This window comes from Grammomys surdaster, unplaced genomic scaffold, assembly GCF_004785775.1.
Source record: "Grammomys surdaster isolate TR1022 unplaced genomic scaffold, NIH_TR_1.0 266, whole genome shotgun sequence".
Lineage (NCBI taxonomy): Eukaryota > Metazoa > Chordata > Mammalia > Rodentia > Muridae > Grammomys > Grammomys surdaster.
The window spans coordinates 1064576-1081858 of NW_021604707.1; the positions used below are offsets into that span (position 1 = coordinate 1064576).

General features: G+C 43.8%; 2 protein-coding genes across 9 annotated transcripts in view; one reads left to right on the plus strand and one right to left on the minus strand.

The window, feature by feature from the left end:
- Nfrkb (nuclear factor related to kappaB binding protein) overlaps positions 1–9184 on the plus strand; it is a 32713-nt gene extending 23529 nt beyond the window's left edge. For all 8 annotated transcript variants that reach the window (XM_028776187.1, XM_028776186.1, XM_028776180.1 and 5 more), the window contains exons 23-26: positions 2227–2994; positions 6637–6743; positions 7514–7649; positions 7755–9184. In XM_028776187.1, coding sequence (XP_028632020.1) covers positions 2227–2994; positions 6637–6743; positions 7514–7649; positions 7755–7880 — 1137 coding nt within the window. In that variant the 3' untranslated portion in view covers positions 7881–9184. The remainder of the gene's footprint in view (positions 1–2226; positions 2995–6636; positions 6744–7513; positions 7650–7754) is intronic.
- A 4389-nt stretch (positions 9185–13573) lies between these two features.
- Tmem45b (transmembrane protein 45B) overlaps positions 13574–17283 on the minus strand; it is a 40581-nt gene continuing 36871 nt past the window's right edge. Inside the window, exons 3-6 of the mRNA XM_028776206.1 lie at positions 16003–16212; positions 15284–15468; positions 14704–14849; positions 13574–13685 (exon numbers count right to left, since the gene is read on the minus strand). Of these exons, the coding sequence (XP_028632039.1) occupies positions 13574–13685; positions 14704–14849; positions 15284–15468; positions 16003–16212 (653 nt within the window). The remainder of the gene's footprint in view (positions 13686–14703; positions 14850–15283; positions 15469–16002; positions 16213–17283) is intronic.

A 17283-nucleotide genomic window follows, 5' to 3' on the forward strand; every position in this document is an offset into this window, starting at 1 on the left:
TGTAAAGGTGGAGTATATATTTGTTTTGTCTTTTACTGTGAATATGCAAGTATGATCTTTGCACTTGTGAAGCCACCTGCCAGTGGTAGCATGTGCCTTTAATTCCAGCACTTGGGAGGCAGAGGCAGGTGGATCTCTGAGTTCGAGGTCAGACTGTTTTGCAGAGTGATTTCCAGGACAGTTAGGGCTACACAGAGAAATCCTGTCTCAGGGTAAAAAAAATTATGAAGCCAGTTGACATCTAATACTAGAGCAGTGTGTCTTGTATACTTCATCCCACTGTGTGGTTTGTAGATTTTAGCCAGTCAGTCATGGCACTGTGGGTTAGGTATTGTTATTACACCATTTTGTAGAGGAAGAAATAGAGTCACATGATGACAAAACAACATTGCATTCAACAGTTACATGTTGTCTTTGGGGAATTTAGGTATGTGTTAGACTAAACCCCTTTGTGGAACTCATATGTCATAGGAGAGGGAGGTAATAGTTAGGTCAGCATCAGATAATAAACACTGGTGATTTGAGTAAAGATGGAAGATTGAGTGTTGTGTGTTATTTTAGCTGTGATGATGGGAAATGGCTTCTCCGAGGAGGTGAGATTTGAAGGGGATGAATGAAGCTGCTGTGCCACATAATGGTGACCTGGAGATAGAATACTATCTGTGTAGACCTGCAAATCAGTGTCTTACATCAGAGAAACACTGTGGAGGAGTGTCACACCAAGTCATTGTAGTTACAGTTAGTGCACAAGCAGTGCATGTGGGAAGGTTGACAGTGCTTGCATTATGCTGAGCTTTGATTCTGACTTAAATGTGATGGCAGGCCACAGGCAGATTGTGGATCTGGTTGTTAATCCCTAGCTACTAGATACAGTGCACTTGAGGGAATAAGAATAAAACCAAGGAGAGTATGTAGATCAGTTGGAGCGGCCCGAGAGGTATGGAGGCATTTGTCAGATGTGGTAAGAAGTGAATGTAGCTTGTGTGGTTTGCTGGTGGCTTGAATGTGAATCTAAAGAAGTGTTCCTGTGGGTTCTGGATGGGATGAGTAGGTATAGTCGTATCATTTACAAGGGGATGAAGTTGGAGTGTGGACAATATGGGAGACAGAGATTAATTAATGTATTCCTGCAGATTGGGCAGCACCTGGGTGGGCTATGGTACAAAGTATTGATGAGACTTACCACTGTGTGTAGCCATTAAATAGATGTGACTAGGACCAGGATATGGATTGTTAAAGGGAATGGCAGATGAAGAATCAGAAATAAATAAAGAATAATTTAAAAAGAAATTTTGCTACTGAAGACAGCATAGAGTTTGGATTGGAGTGTTGTGTGCAGGTGGATCATGAAACAATCATATTTGATGATTTTTTGTTTGTTTGTTTGAATGGCTAGTATTGTTTGTACTTGTTTTCTGTAGCAGTGATCCAGTAGAAGGGACACTGAGAAAAGGCATTGAGTAGAACAAGGGGGTAAGCTATTACTTACTGGGCACTGTGAAGCTGGTAAGTAATGAATCCAGGGAGTGTAACTCCAGAACCCCTTCTTGGAGCTGGTACACCTCACTGTTGCTCAAAATAGATGGACTTGTTGTACATAGATGGATTTAAGATACCAGAGGATGGTGGGGAGATGGGGAAGGACAGACAGGTATGTGTGTGCTGATAGTACTTGCTGTGTAGTGACAGCATTGTGATTAGTGATTTTAGCTTAAGGAAAAAAAAACCCTTTGCTAAGTTACATATGTATGTGTCTTTTTCTCTCTCTAATTGTGTGTGTGTGTGTGTGTGTGTGTGTGTGTGTGTGTGTGTGTGTAAAGTATCTTGATATACTTTAAAATATCCCAGTTCTTGTGGGGTGGGCTGGTAGGTATAGCTCAGTGGTGAGGCGGCCCTGGATTTAACATCCTTTGTGAGGGCATGTCTGCTTTATTAAACCTTATGCATTACCCATGCTGCTATTGGTAACTATGCCAAAATTCCTATTCAGTCTCTTCCATTGCTTCCTAAAGCCAGGAAAGGACAGGTAAGATTGACAAAGTAATAATATATTTGAAGCTGGGTAAAGGGTATATAGTCTATTACTTTTGTTGTCTTTACCATTTTTCAAAATAAAACGTTAAAAATACATGAAATATATGCCCATGAGTAGGCCTTTGCCTAATCCTGGCACATGACCAGCTTAGAACTGTGAATCTCTTCTTTGTACTTCATTTTCCCATTTAGGTGTCGATCACTGGGCAGCTTGGTGTGAAGCCCCAGACAGGCAACAGCATTCCACTCACAGCCACAAACTTCCGTATCCAGGGTAAGGATGTACTGCGCCTGCCACCTTCTTCCATCACCACAGATGCCAAGGGCCAGACGGTTTTGAGAATCACTCCAGACATGATGGCCACGTTGGCCAAGTCTCAGGTTACCACAGTCAAACTGACTCAGGACCTCTTTGGGGCAGGGAGTGGCACTGCAGGCAAAGGCATCTCTGCTACCTTGCATGTCACTTCCAACCCCGTCCACGCCGCTGACAGCCCTGCCAAGGCCCCTTCGGCCAACGTTCCTTCATCAGCTCCAGCAGGTACGACCGTGGTCAAAGTAACTCCTGATCTCAAGCCAACAGAAACTTCGAATTCAGCTTTTCGCTTGATGCCAGCTCTTGGTGTGAGCGTGGCAGATCAGAAGGGAAAGAACACAGTGGCCTCTTCAGAAGCAAAACCCGCTGCCACCATCCGCATTGTGCAGGGCCTGGGTGTGATGCCTCCTAAAGCAGGCCAGACCATTACTGTTGCAGCACATGCAAAGCAAGGAGCCTCTGTTGCTGGTGGGTCTGGAAGTGTCCACTCTTCAACAGTGTCCTTACCCAGTATAAATGCCACTGTGTCAAAGACTGTGGCTGTGGCTTCTGGGGCAACAAACACCCCCATCAGCATCGGGACTGGAGCCCCCACCGTGCGACAGGTTCCTGTTAACACTACAGTTGTGTCTACATCCCAGTCTGTGAGTAATGTTGATGGTAAAGATTTTAGCTCTTTGCTCAGCAAACTATTTTCTGGGAGGAGACAGGTGTCTTAGTTAGGGGTTCTGTTGCTGTGATGAAACACCATGACCAAAAGCAACTTGGGGAGGACAGAGTTTATTTTATTTGACTTACTCTTCCACATTGCTATTCATAATTGAAGGAAGTTGAGACAGGAATTCAAACAGAACAGGACCCTAGAGGCTATGGAGAGGTGCTGCTTACTGCTTGCTTAACCTGTTTTCTATAGGACCCAGAGTACCACCAGCACAGGGATAGAACCACCCAAAATGGGCTGGAGCCTCTCCATCAATACATTGTTGTCTTTTTTTTTCTTCTTCTTCGAGACAGGGTATTTCTGTGTAGCCCTGGCTGTCCTGGAACTAACTCTGTAGACCAGGCTGGCCTTGAACTCAGAAATCCACCTGCCTCTGCCTCCTAAGTGCTGGGATTAAAGGCGTGCGCCATCACTGCCTGGCGTCTTACAATGTTTTATAGCTGGCTCTTTGGAGGCATTTTTCTCTGATGAGGTTCTCTCCTTCAGATGACGCTTAGTTTGTGATAAGTTGGTATAAAATGGGCCAGGACAGCAGGGTTCTGCTCTATAGCCCAGGCTGGCTTAGAATTTGCTGTGTCTAAGCTGGTCTTGACTCTTGCTCCTTATTCATTGCTCTTCCTGTCTCAGTCCATCAAGTGTGGGGACTGTATTGCTAAGGCCACCCTGGGAAAGTAGTTTAGGTTCAGCCCCTGTCCCTGAGGCAACTGAGAACGATCTGTAGCATTCCATTTGACTTACAGATTTAGGCTATTGTTTTTGAAATTCAATTTACAAAAGTGTAGCATATATATACATCTATAAAGATTAGAAAGAATCAGGCTGTGGTGGCGCACACCTTTAATCCCAGCATGTGGAGGGCAGACAGTGGCCAGCCTGGTCTACAGAATTAGTTTTAGGACAGCCAAAGATTCATAGAAAACCCTGTCTTGACATTCCCATCCCCCAAAAAACAAACAACCCCCCAAAACAAAAATATTACAAGTATAGGGTAAAGTACAAAATTTCCTTTACCTTCTAATGTTCTGTTCTTATAAGGGCTAAAGAATAATGTATTTATCCTTCCAGCCCTTTTCCTGACATTCTCTGTATATACATGTAGTTAAGAATGTCTCGGTTGTCACTGTAGGTTGTACTCTGATGTTGACCATGTCCTTTTTAGTGATTTAGTAGTACACTGAGGGGTCTGTTTCTACTGATGCTAGGGCACAGCAGTGGTCTACTACAAGTGTTTAAGAGATACATATCGAAAGTTTGACACCCTTAACTGTGCTGCCAAAAAGACTGTCAGCTACATACTGTTATGTGCATAGGAAGTACTTTCTTCTAGTTTGGAACTGGGGATGTGGTTCAGTGGTAGTGTGGTTGCCTAGTGGGCTCAAGGCTTTGGTTTTTAGCCCTACTACTGCAGGGAAAAATATTTTCCTTTGATCTTACCTTAAGTTTGGTTTTGTTTCTTTTTCTTTCTTAGTGATTTTGGTATGTTCCTGACTGACGTAGATCAGACCACCTTAGCTTCCTGAGTTCTAGGATTGTCACCGAGCCCAGTTTGCTCTCTTACCCACTTAACCCTATATTTGGTATTTTCTGATTACTTTTATCAGTATTTTTTTTTAATGCTTTCAAGGTTTTGTATGTGTGCCTTATTAAGGCAAGGATGAAAATATATTAACCTTTATTACTAGCCAAACCTCAGAAACAGGCACCTAAGTGTACAGTGGCTCTGTCTTTCCTGGCACCTGGGGTGTTGGGCCTTTGCACTCCCACATGTGTACCTTCTCTCTGTGTCACTCTTTCCTCTTGGACCTTATTAACTTTGGAGTTAGATTTTTTCCCCCCACTTGGCCGAGTTTGTTATTAGTGTCCCCTAACTAACCTTCCTTAACTCTGGAGAAATGTGACTTGTTTTTATCAGATTGTCCTGCTGCCTGCCCAGGTAAACCTGCATTCCACTGGGGTGCTGTCCATTTTCTCTTTTAACACTAGAGGTCCTCTGTCCTTCCTCACCATATAGTTGCTGAGTGTCCACAACTATATCATGTGTTATGGACACCCAGACAAATAGGATTCACCAATCCAAGTGGCTCAGGATCTGGGACTGCCAGGTGAACATACACTTTGTGATTCAGATACAGAGTTGTTTGTTTCTGTAATAAATACAAAATGAAAAGTCACGTAAGGAAGAAATGGATCATTTCAGTTGGCTTATTTCTCATAAATTGAGCTAATACTTCTTATAAGAAATATAGCTATTCAAGAGTTTCCATGGGTGATTCTACCAAATGCTTATGAAAGAAGTAGTATCACAGTAGTCTAAGGGTTTGTTTTTTTTTTTTTTGTAGAAGTAGTAGAATTACTTAATTTGTCTGTGAAGTTAGCATCATTCTCACACCAGAACCAGATGTAGACATTACAATAAAGAAAAGCTGTAGACCACCATCCTTCATGAATATAGATAGAAGAGTTCATTCAAATCCAGCAGTATATGAAGAATTATACCCAGAGGACCCAGCATCCCCATATGGTTCATAACCATTTATAACTAAATAGATTCAATGCCCTCTTGTGACTTTGACTGGCATTAGGCACATGCGTCACATACACACATTCAGGTAAAATACTTACATACAGAGTAAATCTAAAAAAATGATTTTTAAGAGTTATACTCTGTCAGATTTTATATTGCTGTGACAAAGTCCTATCATAAACAACTTAGGGAAATGAATTTAGGTCATGGTCATAGAGGTTTCAGCCCCAGGTTTTTCCTCTGTTGATTGTGGGCCAGTGATGAGGCAGAGAATGATAGTAGTAGGAGTGTGTCTCAGAGGCCTCTCAGCTCACGAGGAAACATCCAGTGAAGCAGCAACTGAGAGATCAAGCTAGCCTTCAGGATCACACTCCTGGCTACTTCCTTCAGCTAGGCCTCCCCCTTCCTCAAAGTGTCTATAGTCTTTCAGATTAGTCTTACCAGCAGTCAGTATATGAGCCAGTGGGGGACATTTCATATTGAAACTATACTCTTGCATCCCTTGTCCCAAAAGGCTTCTAGTTACACACATAACACAAAATGGAGTTGCCAGTATTGTTTAAAAGTCCCAGGCTATTAGCTGAGTGTGTGGTGCATGCCTATAGTCCTAGCACTGGAGAAGCTGAGGCAGGAAGACTGAATTGACGGCCAGCCTGGGAGACAACAGACACACACACATACACACACACTCACTCTCTCTCTCTCTCACTCTCTCTCTCTCTCTCTCTCTCTCTCTCTCTCTCTCTCTCTCTCTCTCTCTCTTTCTCGTCGCATTCCCCCAACTCTAAAGTCCCTCCCGAGCCTTAAGGCAAGCTGGAAGCTTGAGCCCCCCATGACAGTTGCTGCTCTTTAGGTAGTGGAACAAGTGATATATAACTTGTGTACAAGCTGATTTATTGGAGTTGGTTGGGTTCTGTTTGCAGGAATACTGGGACCCCTAGGGGAATGAGGGTTGGAGGTGTCTGTAGTGTTCTTCTCTGTAGACACTAGCTGTTTTGCTGTATCTTTTCTATCCCACAAAACTAATTGTCTCCTTTGTAGGGGAAGCTGCCTACGAGGATCACAGTTCCTCTCTCTGTGATTAGCCAGCCAATGAAGGGCAAGAGCGTGGTCACAGCCCCCATCATCAAAGGCAACCTTGGAGCCAAGTGAGTGCTGTGTGTAGAATAGCAAACACAGTTGTTACAGAGTGGGAGGGTGGTTGGCACCTGACATTTTTCATCAGTAATACACATTGAATCCCCAGTACTGTTTTGGATGCAGTGATTAAGACACAAAAGAGCCGTTCTGTGCCTAGCTTATATTGTAAAGTAGGGAGAGGAATCCAACAGGCATAATAAAGCAGTATGTATTTGAGTGGTAGGACATGAGGAGGTGCAGGATGCTGGCATGTGATGCTGTAAGGGATCCCACCCCCCACCCCCACCCCCACCCCCCATGTTTGAGGCCAAGCTTAAAATAATTTGGCAAATGTTGGTTTTCTCTGGCCTTGACTTAAACAGGAATAAAAGACTCATGCAGTCATTCTGGCACTCCTAATCATGATAAAACTGTTTTGGGATTTGGGGTGGCCTTTTTTTTCCTAAGAGACAGGCGTCTTACTGGGATGCTGAGGCTGGCTCACACCTGTACAGTCTGTGATACTCTGAGTTCTTGTCCACTGGGAGAGTTTCTTGCCAGGGATGCATGCATCCTGGTAGTGCCTGTCTCTTCCTGGGCTGAGTATAGAGTTTAGGCCATTTTATCCACTACTCTGGAGGCTTCTGCCACGGAAGGTTAGAAGAAATGTCCTAGTATGAGATTGCATTTGAATCTAGAAGATTTTTCCTGGGCATCAGGCCTTTTCATTGTCCTTCATGCAGTCTGTAGCCTCAGTCTGAGTGATGTGGTCATACTTACTTCTGTTTTCCTTTCACAGTCTCAGTGGGCTGGGTCGCAACATCATCCTCACAACCATGCCAGCAGGTACTAAGCTCATCGCTGGCAATAAGCCAGTGAGTTTCCTTACTGCCCAGCAGTTGCAGCAGCTTCAGCAACAAGGTCAGGCTACACAGGTAAGGTCTGATACAGACTGTTGACCAGCTCATGCTTGTCTGTTTGCTTTTCCTAATTGATGAACTGTGCAGTCCACTGATCAGACCTCCTTTCTTTGTAAGCAGGTGCGCATCCAGACCGTCCCAGCATCCCATCTGCAACAGGGTACAGCTTCTGGCTCCTCCAAAGCAGTGTCCACTGTTGTTGTGACCACAGCTCCATCTCCTAAACAAGCACCCGAGCAACAGTGACTGAGAGGAAAGGCAGCTTCTCTTAGAGACCAGTCCTGGTGTAGCTTGGCTGACAGAGAGGGAGCAAGGAGGCTGCATCATTCTTCTGAACTGTCCTGCTTGAGGCAGGGTAGTGAAGAGTGATGGCAACTGTGGCCTGGATTCTGCTGCCACACTCCAGAGTGAAGCCCTGACAGGGTCCCTTCAGGGCTCCAGGGATAATCTGTCTAGTCCAGGAAGAGAGAATATCAGAGTCTTGGGAGGTCACAGTCACACAAGCCAGTGTTACCACCTGAGGGTTGGATGCCCAGGGAGCAGGCCTGCTTAGTTGGTAAGTGGGCCGGCAGGGACTAAGCCTCATTCTGTGTGAGGATTTTACTTTTTAGTTTCTGATCCTCTTGGTGACTTGTTGAGATGTGAGTTTTGTGTCCAGAAAATTTTTGTGTAACTTATTTTTTTAAAGAACCTACTATAAGTCTTTTATCAAATAGAAACCTGGGCTTTAGTGCCCCTAAACTTATCACTTACCCCTTCAACCAGAATGAGAGCATAGCAAGACTCTTAATAGGTTGGCTTACTTGATAATGGAGAAGTTATATAATAAGAAAATGGAGGTCATGAGGTAACATGGACACCTCAAGTGAGACTAGTTCAGCACCGTGTACTATATGGGTGTCTGAATCTTGGTTGTCCCTGTGCCTTCTCTTGTGGGCATTGTCCTCGACAAGCCTGTTCCCATGGAAGTTCAGAGCTGTTGGACAGGGGAGTAGGGGAAGCCGGTGAGATGCTGCTCTCAGTGCACTTGCTTACAGTGCAGACATTGCACATTCTCCTTGCTGTAGAACAGCCATTGCTGTTCCCTTAGAGGAACCAGACCCTTAGAGCTGCCCACCTGATTGGAACATAGAGGAAATCGTGGAGGTGGGGGCAGAGGTAGGCACTGCCTGGCAGTGCCAGCTTGAGGAGAAATGAGTGCGTTTGATGTTTTTATTCCTGGCCATTTCACTCTTCTCAGCCACCATCAGGGTACTTTACAAAGCCCAAGTACTTTATGCACTGGTTGTATCTTACATGTCTTGCTGTGGTGCAGGGGTGGGTGGGAAAACCTTTCTGCAAGGATAGGGCTTCCCTGTCTCTTTGTGAAAGTATCCAAATTATTAAAAATGTATCTTTAATTTCTGGGCCTTTAATCATTGTCTTTTATGGAGAAACAATTAGAGACATGTAGACCGGAAGTGCTGGTTTATGTGGGAGGTGTGCTGAAATTGGTTCATGTGGCAAGCTGCTGAGAAACAGAAAAGAATTAAAGTTGTTTTGGTTACAGAGTGGCTTTACAGTTCCATTTGATTCTGACAGCAGTTTTATCAGATATAACTGTCATCCCTCTTTAATGGTGAGAAGATATAAATCTGAGGGGAAATTAGAGAAAACCAAGATGAGTGCCTGGTCTTGGAATTCTTTTTTTTTTTTTTGGTTTTTCGAGACAGGGTTTCTCTGTATAGTCCTGGCTGTCCTGGAACTCACTCTGTAGACCAGGCTGGCCTTGAACTCAGAAATCCTCCTGTCTCTGCCTCCCAAGTGCTGGAACTCACTCTGTAGACCAGGCTGGCCTCGAACTCAGAAATACTCCTGCCTCTGTCTCCCAAGTGCTGAGATTAAAGGCGTGTGCCACCACCGCCCAGCCTGGTCTTGGAATTCTAAGTCAGTCCTGGTGCCGAAGGTGAAACTCAGTGTCGAGAGGAAGTGCCAGCTAGCTACCACAGGCATGGGTTGGATTCCTAGCACCCCTAAAAATGAGACGGTAAAGTCACATGGGCCTATAATGTAGTCCCTGCCACTCCAGAAGTGGAAGCCAGAAGATTAAGACTTCAGACCCATGCTCAGCTCACGTCAGCTGGGTACTCTGTTAGACTGTGTCTCAGAACTGTAAAAGAAAAGTTAGATCCTTCCTAAGCTACATTCCCTTTGTGCTGAACTCTTTCCCCACACAATATTTTTATTGAGTCTTTGGGAATTTCATATCATGTACCCTAATTACGATCATTTCCCAGTCCTTCCATGTCTGTTCCCCCACCCTTGTGACCCCCCCCCCCAATAAAATAGAAAACAGGTCCCATTTGTGTTGTCCACATACTCTCTGGATGGTCAAACTCCCAGTGGCCCACGCCCTCAGAACTGGGTCCCACGAGAAGCCACTAGCTGTGGAGAGCCACACCTCAGCATCCCCATCACACTCCTTCAGAGTTCTTTCCAATGGCTTCCTGTTCAGGCTATCATCACCCTTTTGTGGCAGGAAGGACTGAGGAGGTGGGTTGTCACAGGAGTCTTCCATGTTTCCCTCTCAACTGTATATTCATAGTCAGTGACACCACTGCAGAGGCAGCTTTCCTGCCCTTTACAGTCAGCTGGAACACGGATCATGGGCTTCCACATGGCCTCTGGTGTGTGTGCTCTACTCAAGGAAAACTCGCTGGGATGCCTTCTGTTAAAACTTGAAGGTCGGTAGTTAGGTGGCCAGCCTAGCTCTCAAACCACAGGAGACAGGATGAGATGGAATTGCACTCTTGATGGGTGCCTGAGGACTGGCATCAGGACTTGACTGATGAGGCAAGAGGACCATAGTGGGGAATAAGAGCTGACATAGGTGTTTTATGGTTTGGATATATTTCACACGGAAAATGATGTGCTAGTTTCTAGCCAACAATAAAGAGAAAGTAAGTGATACTCTCAGATATTTACTGTTGGCTAAAACGCTCCTGATTTTACTTAGCAAATCCCGTAAAAGTAACTCATATTTAGCCGGGGAGTGGTGGCGCACGCCTTTAATCCCAGCACTTGGGAGGCAGAGGCAGGGAGATTTCTGAGTTCAAGGCCAGCCTGGTCTACAGAGTGAGTTCCAGGACAGCCAGGGCTATACAGAGAAACCCTGTCTCAAAAAAGAAAAAAAAAATTTATTGAGAAAGCATTCTGATTGGTTGGCTTGTACTTTAAGATTTATTTTTATCTAGTTGTATCTTCATATGTGTGTGCATATATCTACATTATATATGCACACATGCTTTATATCATATATGTGCAGGGGCTGGTGGAAGCCAGAAGAGGTTGTCTAGATGTAGGTGTTGGTACTGAGCTCTGAAGGTCCTTTGGAAGAGCAGGAAGTGCCATCTCTCCAGCCCCATAGCTTGTACTCTGTCTAAGAATGTTTTGCTAGGGTTGTCATTCAATGAAGGTATCCTAAACCACTGGCTAGTGATACAAAATAATTTTTTATAGGATTATTTATTTTATGTATACAAGTACACTGTAGCTGTCTTCAGACACACCAAAGGAGGGCATCATATCCCATTAAAGATGATTGGAAGCTACCATGTGGTTGCTGGAAATTGAACTTGGGACCTCTGGAAGAGCAGTCAGTGCTCTTAACTGCTGAGCCATCTCTCCAGCCCCACAAAAATTAATTTTAATGTTTTATATTTAATAATTGTATGTCAGTCCCTCAAGAATACTGTTTCGCTGTTCTGCCAATGTAAAAAGTCTCAAGTACATCGTTGCATCTTTTTCTTTGAAAATAAAACTGGAAACAGGTTCCTTTTCCAACTTGGACCTAAGGAAAGAACAAATTTTGTATTGTTGCTGGTGAATGAATGGGTCTTCCAGTATTTGTTAAATGAATGAGTTCCTGTTCAGCTAGCAAACCAAGGGGACCCTTGAAAGGGGAGTACAGGAGTTTTCTAATACCTAGTATTTTCAGATTCTTAATCTGAAAATTAAGTATGTGAATTTCTGCAAGGCCAGCCAGTTAGCCTTTCATGAAAGTTCAGTATTTCTTCCAAAGAATCTGAAGAACTTTCTGTTTGTGGGTGTTTATGAAGGGACAAAGTGTGGATTATGAGAAAGATACCAGGCTTTCAAGTCATAGTGGTGACTGGTTTTTCTACTTTGTAGCTGTTCGTTTTTATGCTGACCAGCCTCAGAGGACTTCATTCACATGGCTTAAATCACAGGGGTTGACAAGAGTTCACTGAGGCAGAGTGTGTCCCCGAGTTTCAGAAGGTTGTACAAGTGAAAGGTGTTACTTGGTCTTGAAGACCCTTCAAATTCAATCAGCACAGAAGCCTCTTTTTACTGGAACTAATGTGTTTAGTTTTCTATGTTCTTGGTGGCTTTGTATGTACTACTGCGTCTCGATATACCTTCTCTAAAGGGCTAACTCGCCATGTCTCCCTCCCTTATTTCTCTGTGGTTTGTGTGTATTACTTTTTTTTTAAAGATTTGTTTTAATTTATGCATTGAGTGTTTTGCCTGTATGTATGTGCACAACATCTGCACTTGATCCCTGCGGAGGTCAGAAGAGAATAACGGATACCCAGGAACTGCAGTTAGAGACTGTAGTGAGCTGCCATGCTTGGAATCAGTCCTAAGTTCTCTGAAAAAGCAGTAGGTGCTCTTCTCAGCCAAGCTGTCTCTCCAGCCCCTGCATTTTTTTTTCTGTTTTTTTAAAAATTTTGGTTTTTTGAGGCAGGGTTTCAAAAAACCGTGGCTGTCCTGATAGTTAATTTGTAGGTCGCACTGGCCTTGAACTCAGAGATCAGCTGCCTCCGTTTCCCAAGTGCTGGGATTAAAGGTGTGTGATACCACACCTGATTTGCCCTTGCACTTTTTTTTGCCAGGTGCCCACCACACTGCCTATGATACCTCAGGAGTTCTCTCTTATATTGTCAGTGCCTTGATGGACACCTCATTGATTCACGAAGACAGTGCTAGGGCAAAGTGGATGTTTAATAAATACTTGTTGAGGGAAATTATAAAAACTAAACAAACCTCACAAAAACAAAGCCTGTGCAGGACCAACAACAGTAGAGCATCAGGTCTGTGTTAAGAATTCAAAATCATTATATCTTGGTTTTAGCTGTTTTAAAATTGGAAGCTTTTCATAACCTGATTTATTTTTTCCTTTATCTAGGAGGTACAGACTTGCTATATAATGCTCCTCAATAGGATAATATTGAGGTATCAGCAGAGTTTGCGTTCTCAGCTGAGTTGTGAACTAGCTACTTGATTTAAGGAAATTACCTTTCACCTAATTTTATCTCTGATCAAGGCTAAAATTCAGTACTCTGGTATGACTGATTAGAGAATATTTAAAAAGATAACTCTGAAAATACCAAAGCTCGTGAGTTGCTTTTTTATTTAAAATCTGTTAGAATCTTGGCTCTGAATTGAAGACACTGAGCTGTCATCATCTAGCTTCTGGTACATTTCTGAGAAGAAAGTACCTGCTTGCTTGAGAGAAGAGGGGCAGGTTATCAGAAGCCGCATGTGATGTCCGGCTTGCTTCATCCACATGGCCACTTCCTAGTGTAGGTGTTCAGAATCTTAAAGTCAATCCTCTAAGGATGGGCCTGCTACTGGAAGGTGTGCATTTTTCTGTGTGGATAGTGTTACTGTAATACAGATTTTAAGTTAAACTGTGCTTAAATAATTCCAATAACATGGTGCATAAAAACCACTCAAGGTCTCATTTCCTGTATTTGAGCCTCTGGCTCTGTATTAGATGATGGATGCAGCATATGGAGCCCTAGGAGTGCATAAGGCAAGCCTTGGAGTACTGGGGCAGGAACACATAAGGCAAGCCTTAGAGTACAGGGGACAAGCTGCATCCTTTCTAGCTATTGTTTAAAAGGATGTGAGGTCTCCCTCTCCCACGCCTGATGTTACTCCTCATCCGAGCCGCTCAGAAGGGTTGACTGGTAAGTATGATCAGACTTCAGCTTCTGAATCCCAATGATTTCTCCTCCTGCATGTCTCTTCACCCGAGTCAGAAAGCTGTAGTAGACATACCATCAGAACCATTAGGTTAGCCTTGGAAGTCTTCCATTCAATAACTCCAGGATGAAAAGAATGGCAGAACCTTTTTCAAGTGTCTATTAAACAGTGATACAAAGACTACATATCTGGCTTCTCAAGTGTTCTGTTCACAGTAGAAAGGACTTAGTAGTAACCCAAATATTCTTGAGACCAGATTCAGGCCTCTTGACATCTAGCTGTTTTACAGACCAGAAAGAAGAGCTAGAAGAAACCTTCCCACCTTTTTTTTTTTTTTTTTTTTTTTTTTGGTGGGAGTTCTTTCTGGATGAAGTATATCTACTTTGGGTGTAGGGAAATAAGGACAGGAGTAGAGGTGGAGGTGGGAGGCTGGGGCAGCTCCCACAGAAACAGACTTATAATAACACGTGCCAAATTTCAGCTTTGCTTTCCCTTTACCAGTTGGTAAACTTATTTAGCCTTTTGAAGCCTTGTTTCCCGATTTATAAAACCATCACCACCAACAAAACTGTACATAGTACAGTGATGAGGGTCAGAGAGGTCAACATGTGTCTTAAATTCTCTGTGCTGCCCGGGACAGTAAGTTCAGGGGGTCAGTAGTTCTTACATCTCTATTGTGCTGAGAGGTACTTAGAAAGCACTTTCTGCTCTGGTACATACTTTGAAGTCTGTATATTTAGGAAGTAAGCAAAACAAGTCATGAAATAGGTGATGTGATCACAAACCAATGACAGTAGGGACTTCAGCCCAGACTGGTTTCTGCTTTGAGGTTTTCCCTATCATTCACTAGCTCAGAGTCTTTTATACCTGCACTTGAAACAGGTTTGCTATGACCCAGTCAGGCAGTTTAACTTAGCCTTAGACTCACTGGCAAGTAAGACTTGTAACTTTCCTACAAATGAAGAGTACTTTGTGCAGAGTTTGGCAAGACGTTGGCAGTCATTAAGTAATAGGAGTTACCCACCTTAGGGGACTAGCTAGGGAGAGAAAACTTGCACAAAATGTGTTTCAGACATACCAGTAAACAAGGGAGTAGTTGATGGCCGTGATGCAGATAGCAATGAAATAGTGCCAGCAGAAGCACATGGTGATGAACATGACGTTGTTCATGTCCTGCTGGTCCCATTCTGGCGTTCCAAATGGCGGGAACAGGACAAATCCAATCTGGAGGGATAGAGGAAGATTTTTCTGGTAGGTTGTCTTCATGGCCAGCAGTATGTTGTACACTGTCTTACAGTTCCTACAATTCAGTTACACCATTTCACACTGGAAAGTCACTCTTAGTTAAGTTTGGTTGTTGTGTAGGCTGAATTAAAATTAGCTAAACTTTAGGACTTCCATTTCATGTGAGTAGTTTAGTAAATACCAGGTATACAGTATCTGCAAGCTATTAGTGGAGAAGAATTTTGTAGGTCAAGGAGTGGTGTGGAGATAAAAAGGTCATCCAGACAGGCAATACTGCTGTTCCAGACAGACTTCTCCCCCACCTCCCCCGGATGTATTTGCTGCATTTTCAGGCAACAAGCCACTTTCAGGATTTCTCTTGGACAACGCCAAGGGGCTTTTCAACCCACACCATATTGAGTGTGGATAATCACCTGCCAGAACCAGGTTCCCTGCAAAATAAGGAGAGTGGTTCGGAAAAGCTCCAGCACAATATTATCCCGAAAGATAACCTCCAGAGAGATACTGATAGTTGCTCCAAACAAACCGAACAGCAGCAGTGAGTGGATGTGCTGGTCCAGTGGAGGTCGGTTGTGAACGTGGAAATAGAAGAGAAAACCTGTGTGAACCAATGACAGCCATCAGAAACTTGCTTAAGAACATTCACTCTGGCCCTTCCCAATCATTGGATTTTTTTTTCCCCTTTATTTGTCTCAAATGGATTTAAGATTCTTCAGCATTTTGCTGCCATGCCATCATTGGCAGCAAGCATGTGCAGACTGTTGGTTTTGTGGGTCTGTTGAGAATATAAAAGAATGTGTCTGCAGATTCCACTGAAAGGCAAGACAGCGGATGTAGTATTTTAGTCATGGTGCTGGTTTGTAAGAAGTTGAATGAGTATACATACATACATACGTACGTATGCATGCATGTTTTCAGGTGGGACCTCAAGATTTCTTGCCTTCATTATGGACCAGGCTATGCTATCTGGACCACCCAGAACATTGGACCCAACCCTGTTTAGGCTTTGAAAGTCTTGAGAGTTGATTTTCTGAGGAAGACCTTTATATGTGAGTGTTTCTTGTCTTTTAAGTTTCGATCTCTCATGTAAGGTCAACTTCTATCGTTCTTTCCCTTTCTCCAGCCAAGTTACCTTCAATGAATACGGCCATAGCCAAAACCACTCTGTCTAACCCCAGGGGCACAATATTGAAGTAAAGGTAGGTGAGCATGTCGATGATTCCCGAGACACCAAAGAACAGGTACATTGTGCTGTGCTGCCAGTTCATTAGCTTCGTCCACTGATTTTCATGGTAGAGGTGCAGGTGAGGTCCATCTGGAACAAACTGCTCTGCCAGGATCCCTGCCAGGAATTAAAAGTGAAACTTGAGGTGGGAGAGGTGATGACAACAGCAAACATGAGATAGCAAAGGTTGCCCAGAGATAGGGACCAGGTCCAGGGATGGATGACAGCTACCCGCAGGTCAGCGGACCAACCTGAAAACTACTGCTGTACAGAATTTTTCTTTGAAGTGTATGGAAACAGCTGTCCCTGGGTGCTCCTTTAGGGGTTGAGGATGGGGCAGAAGCAATGACAGGAATAAGATATACTGGTCTCCAGGGACTCTGCCCCACAGTAGAGATAAGCAGAGCATTCTCCCTCAGCTGCTAGTGTGGCTGAGACACTACGAGGGCAGCGGCTCCTGGATATGTCTTAGGGCTGCCATAGAGTGGGTACGCCCTCCCCTCCTCAGCACAGCACTCTTTAAAACACTGGTGAACAACATGAGGCCTCACACTGTGGCCATGGTGTCTAAAGAGAGACAAAAATAAGGCCAGACTGACAAAGCTGTGCTTTTTGGGTAGCCTGTGGATCTTGTCACTTTCTCTTTTTGCTTTGTTTAGTTTCTGCTTTTTGAGATAATCTCACTACCAGGCTGGCTTTAAACTGTCCTCTTGAATCTGGGATTGCAAGCCTGTACTATACGTGGCTTTTGTCCCTTCTACTTTTTATCATGTTTGAAAGGCAGATTTGCCTTTATGCTTAGTACCTAAAATATTTTGGAGGAATCCTGGAAGTCATTCAAATTTGCATTCACTTATAAGGGACCAGGAAGTTTGTGGAATGATCCAGAAGAAGTGCCACTGATACTAGAATGGAAGCCCTGTGAAGTGGGGACTGTGTGTGCTTCCTACAGTTTTCTAGTTCTTGGAACACTGAATGGCTGGCATCTGGTAGAGATGTACTGAACGAGCACAAGAGTGGTACTGACATTGATCCAGCCAGGATGGCAAATAGATTAGCTTTTTTACTTTTTTCTTTTTTCTTTTTTTAAGGCAGTGTCTCCTTACCAGTAAGTCATATGGTACTCATGAGCTCCACAAAGACCTGTCTGGTGCATGCAAGAAATCTTGCTTGCTGGAGAATCTTATG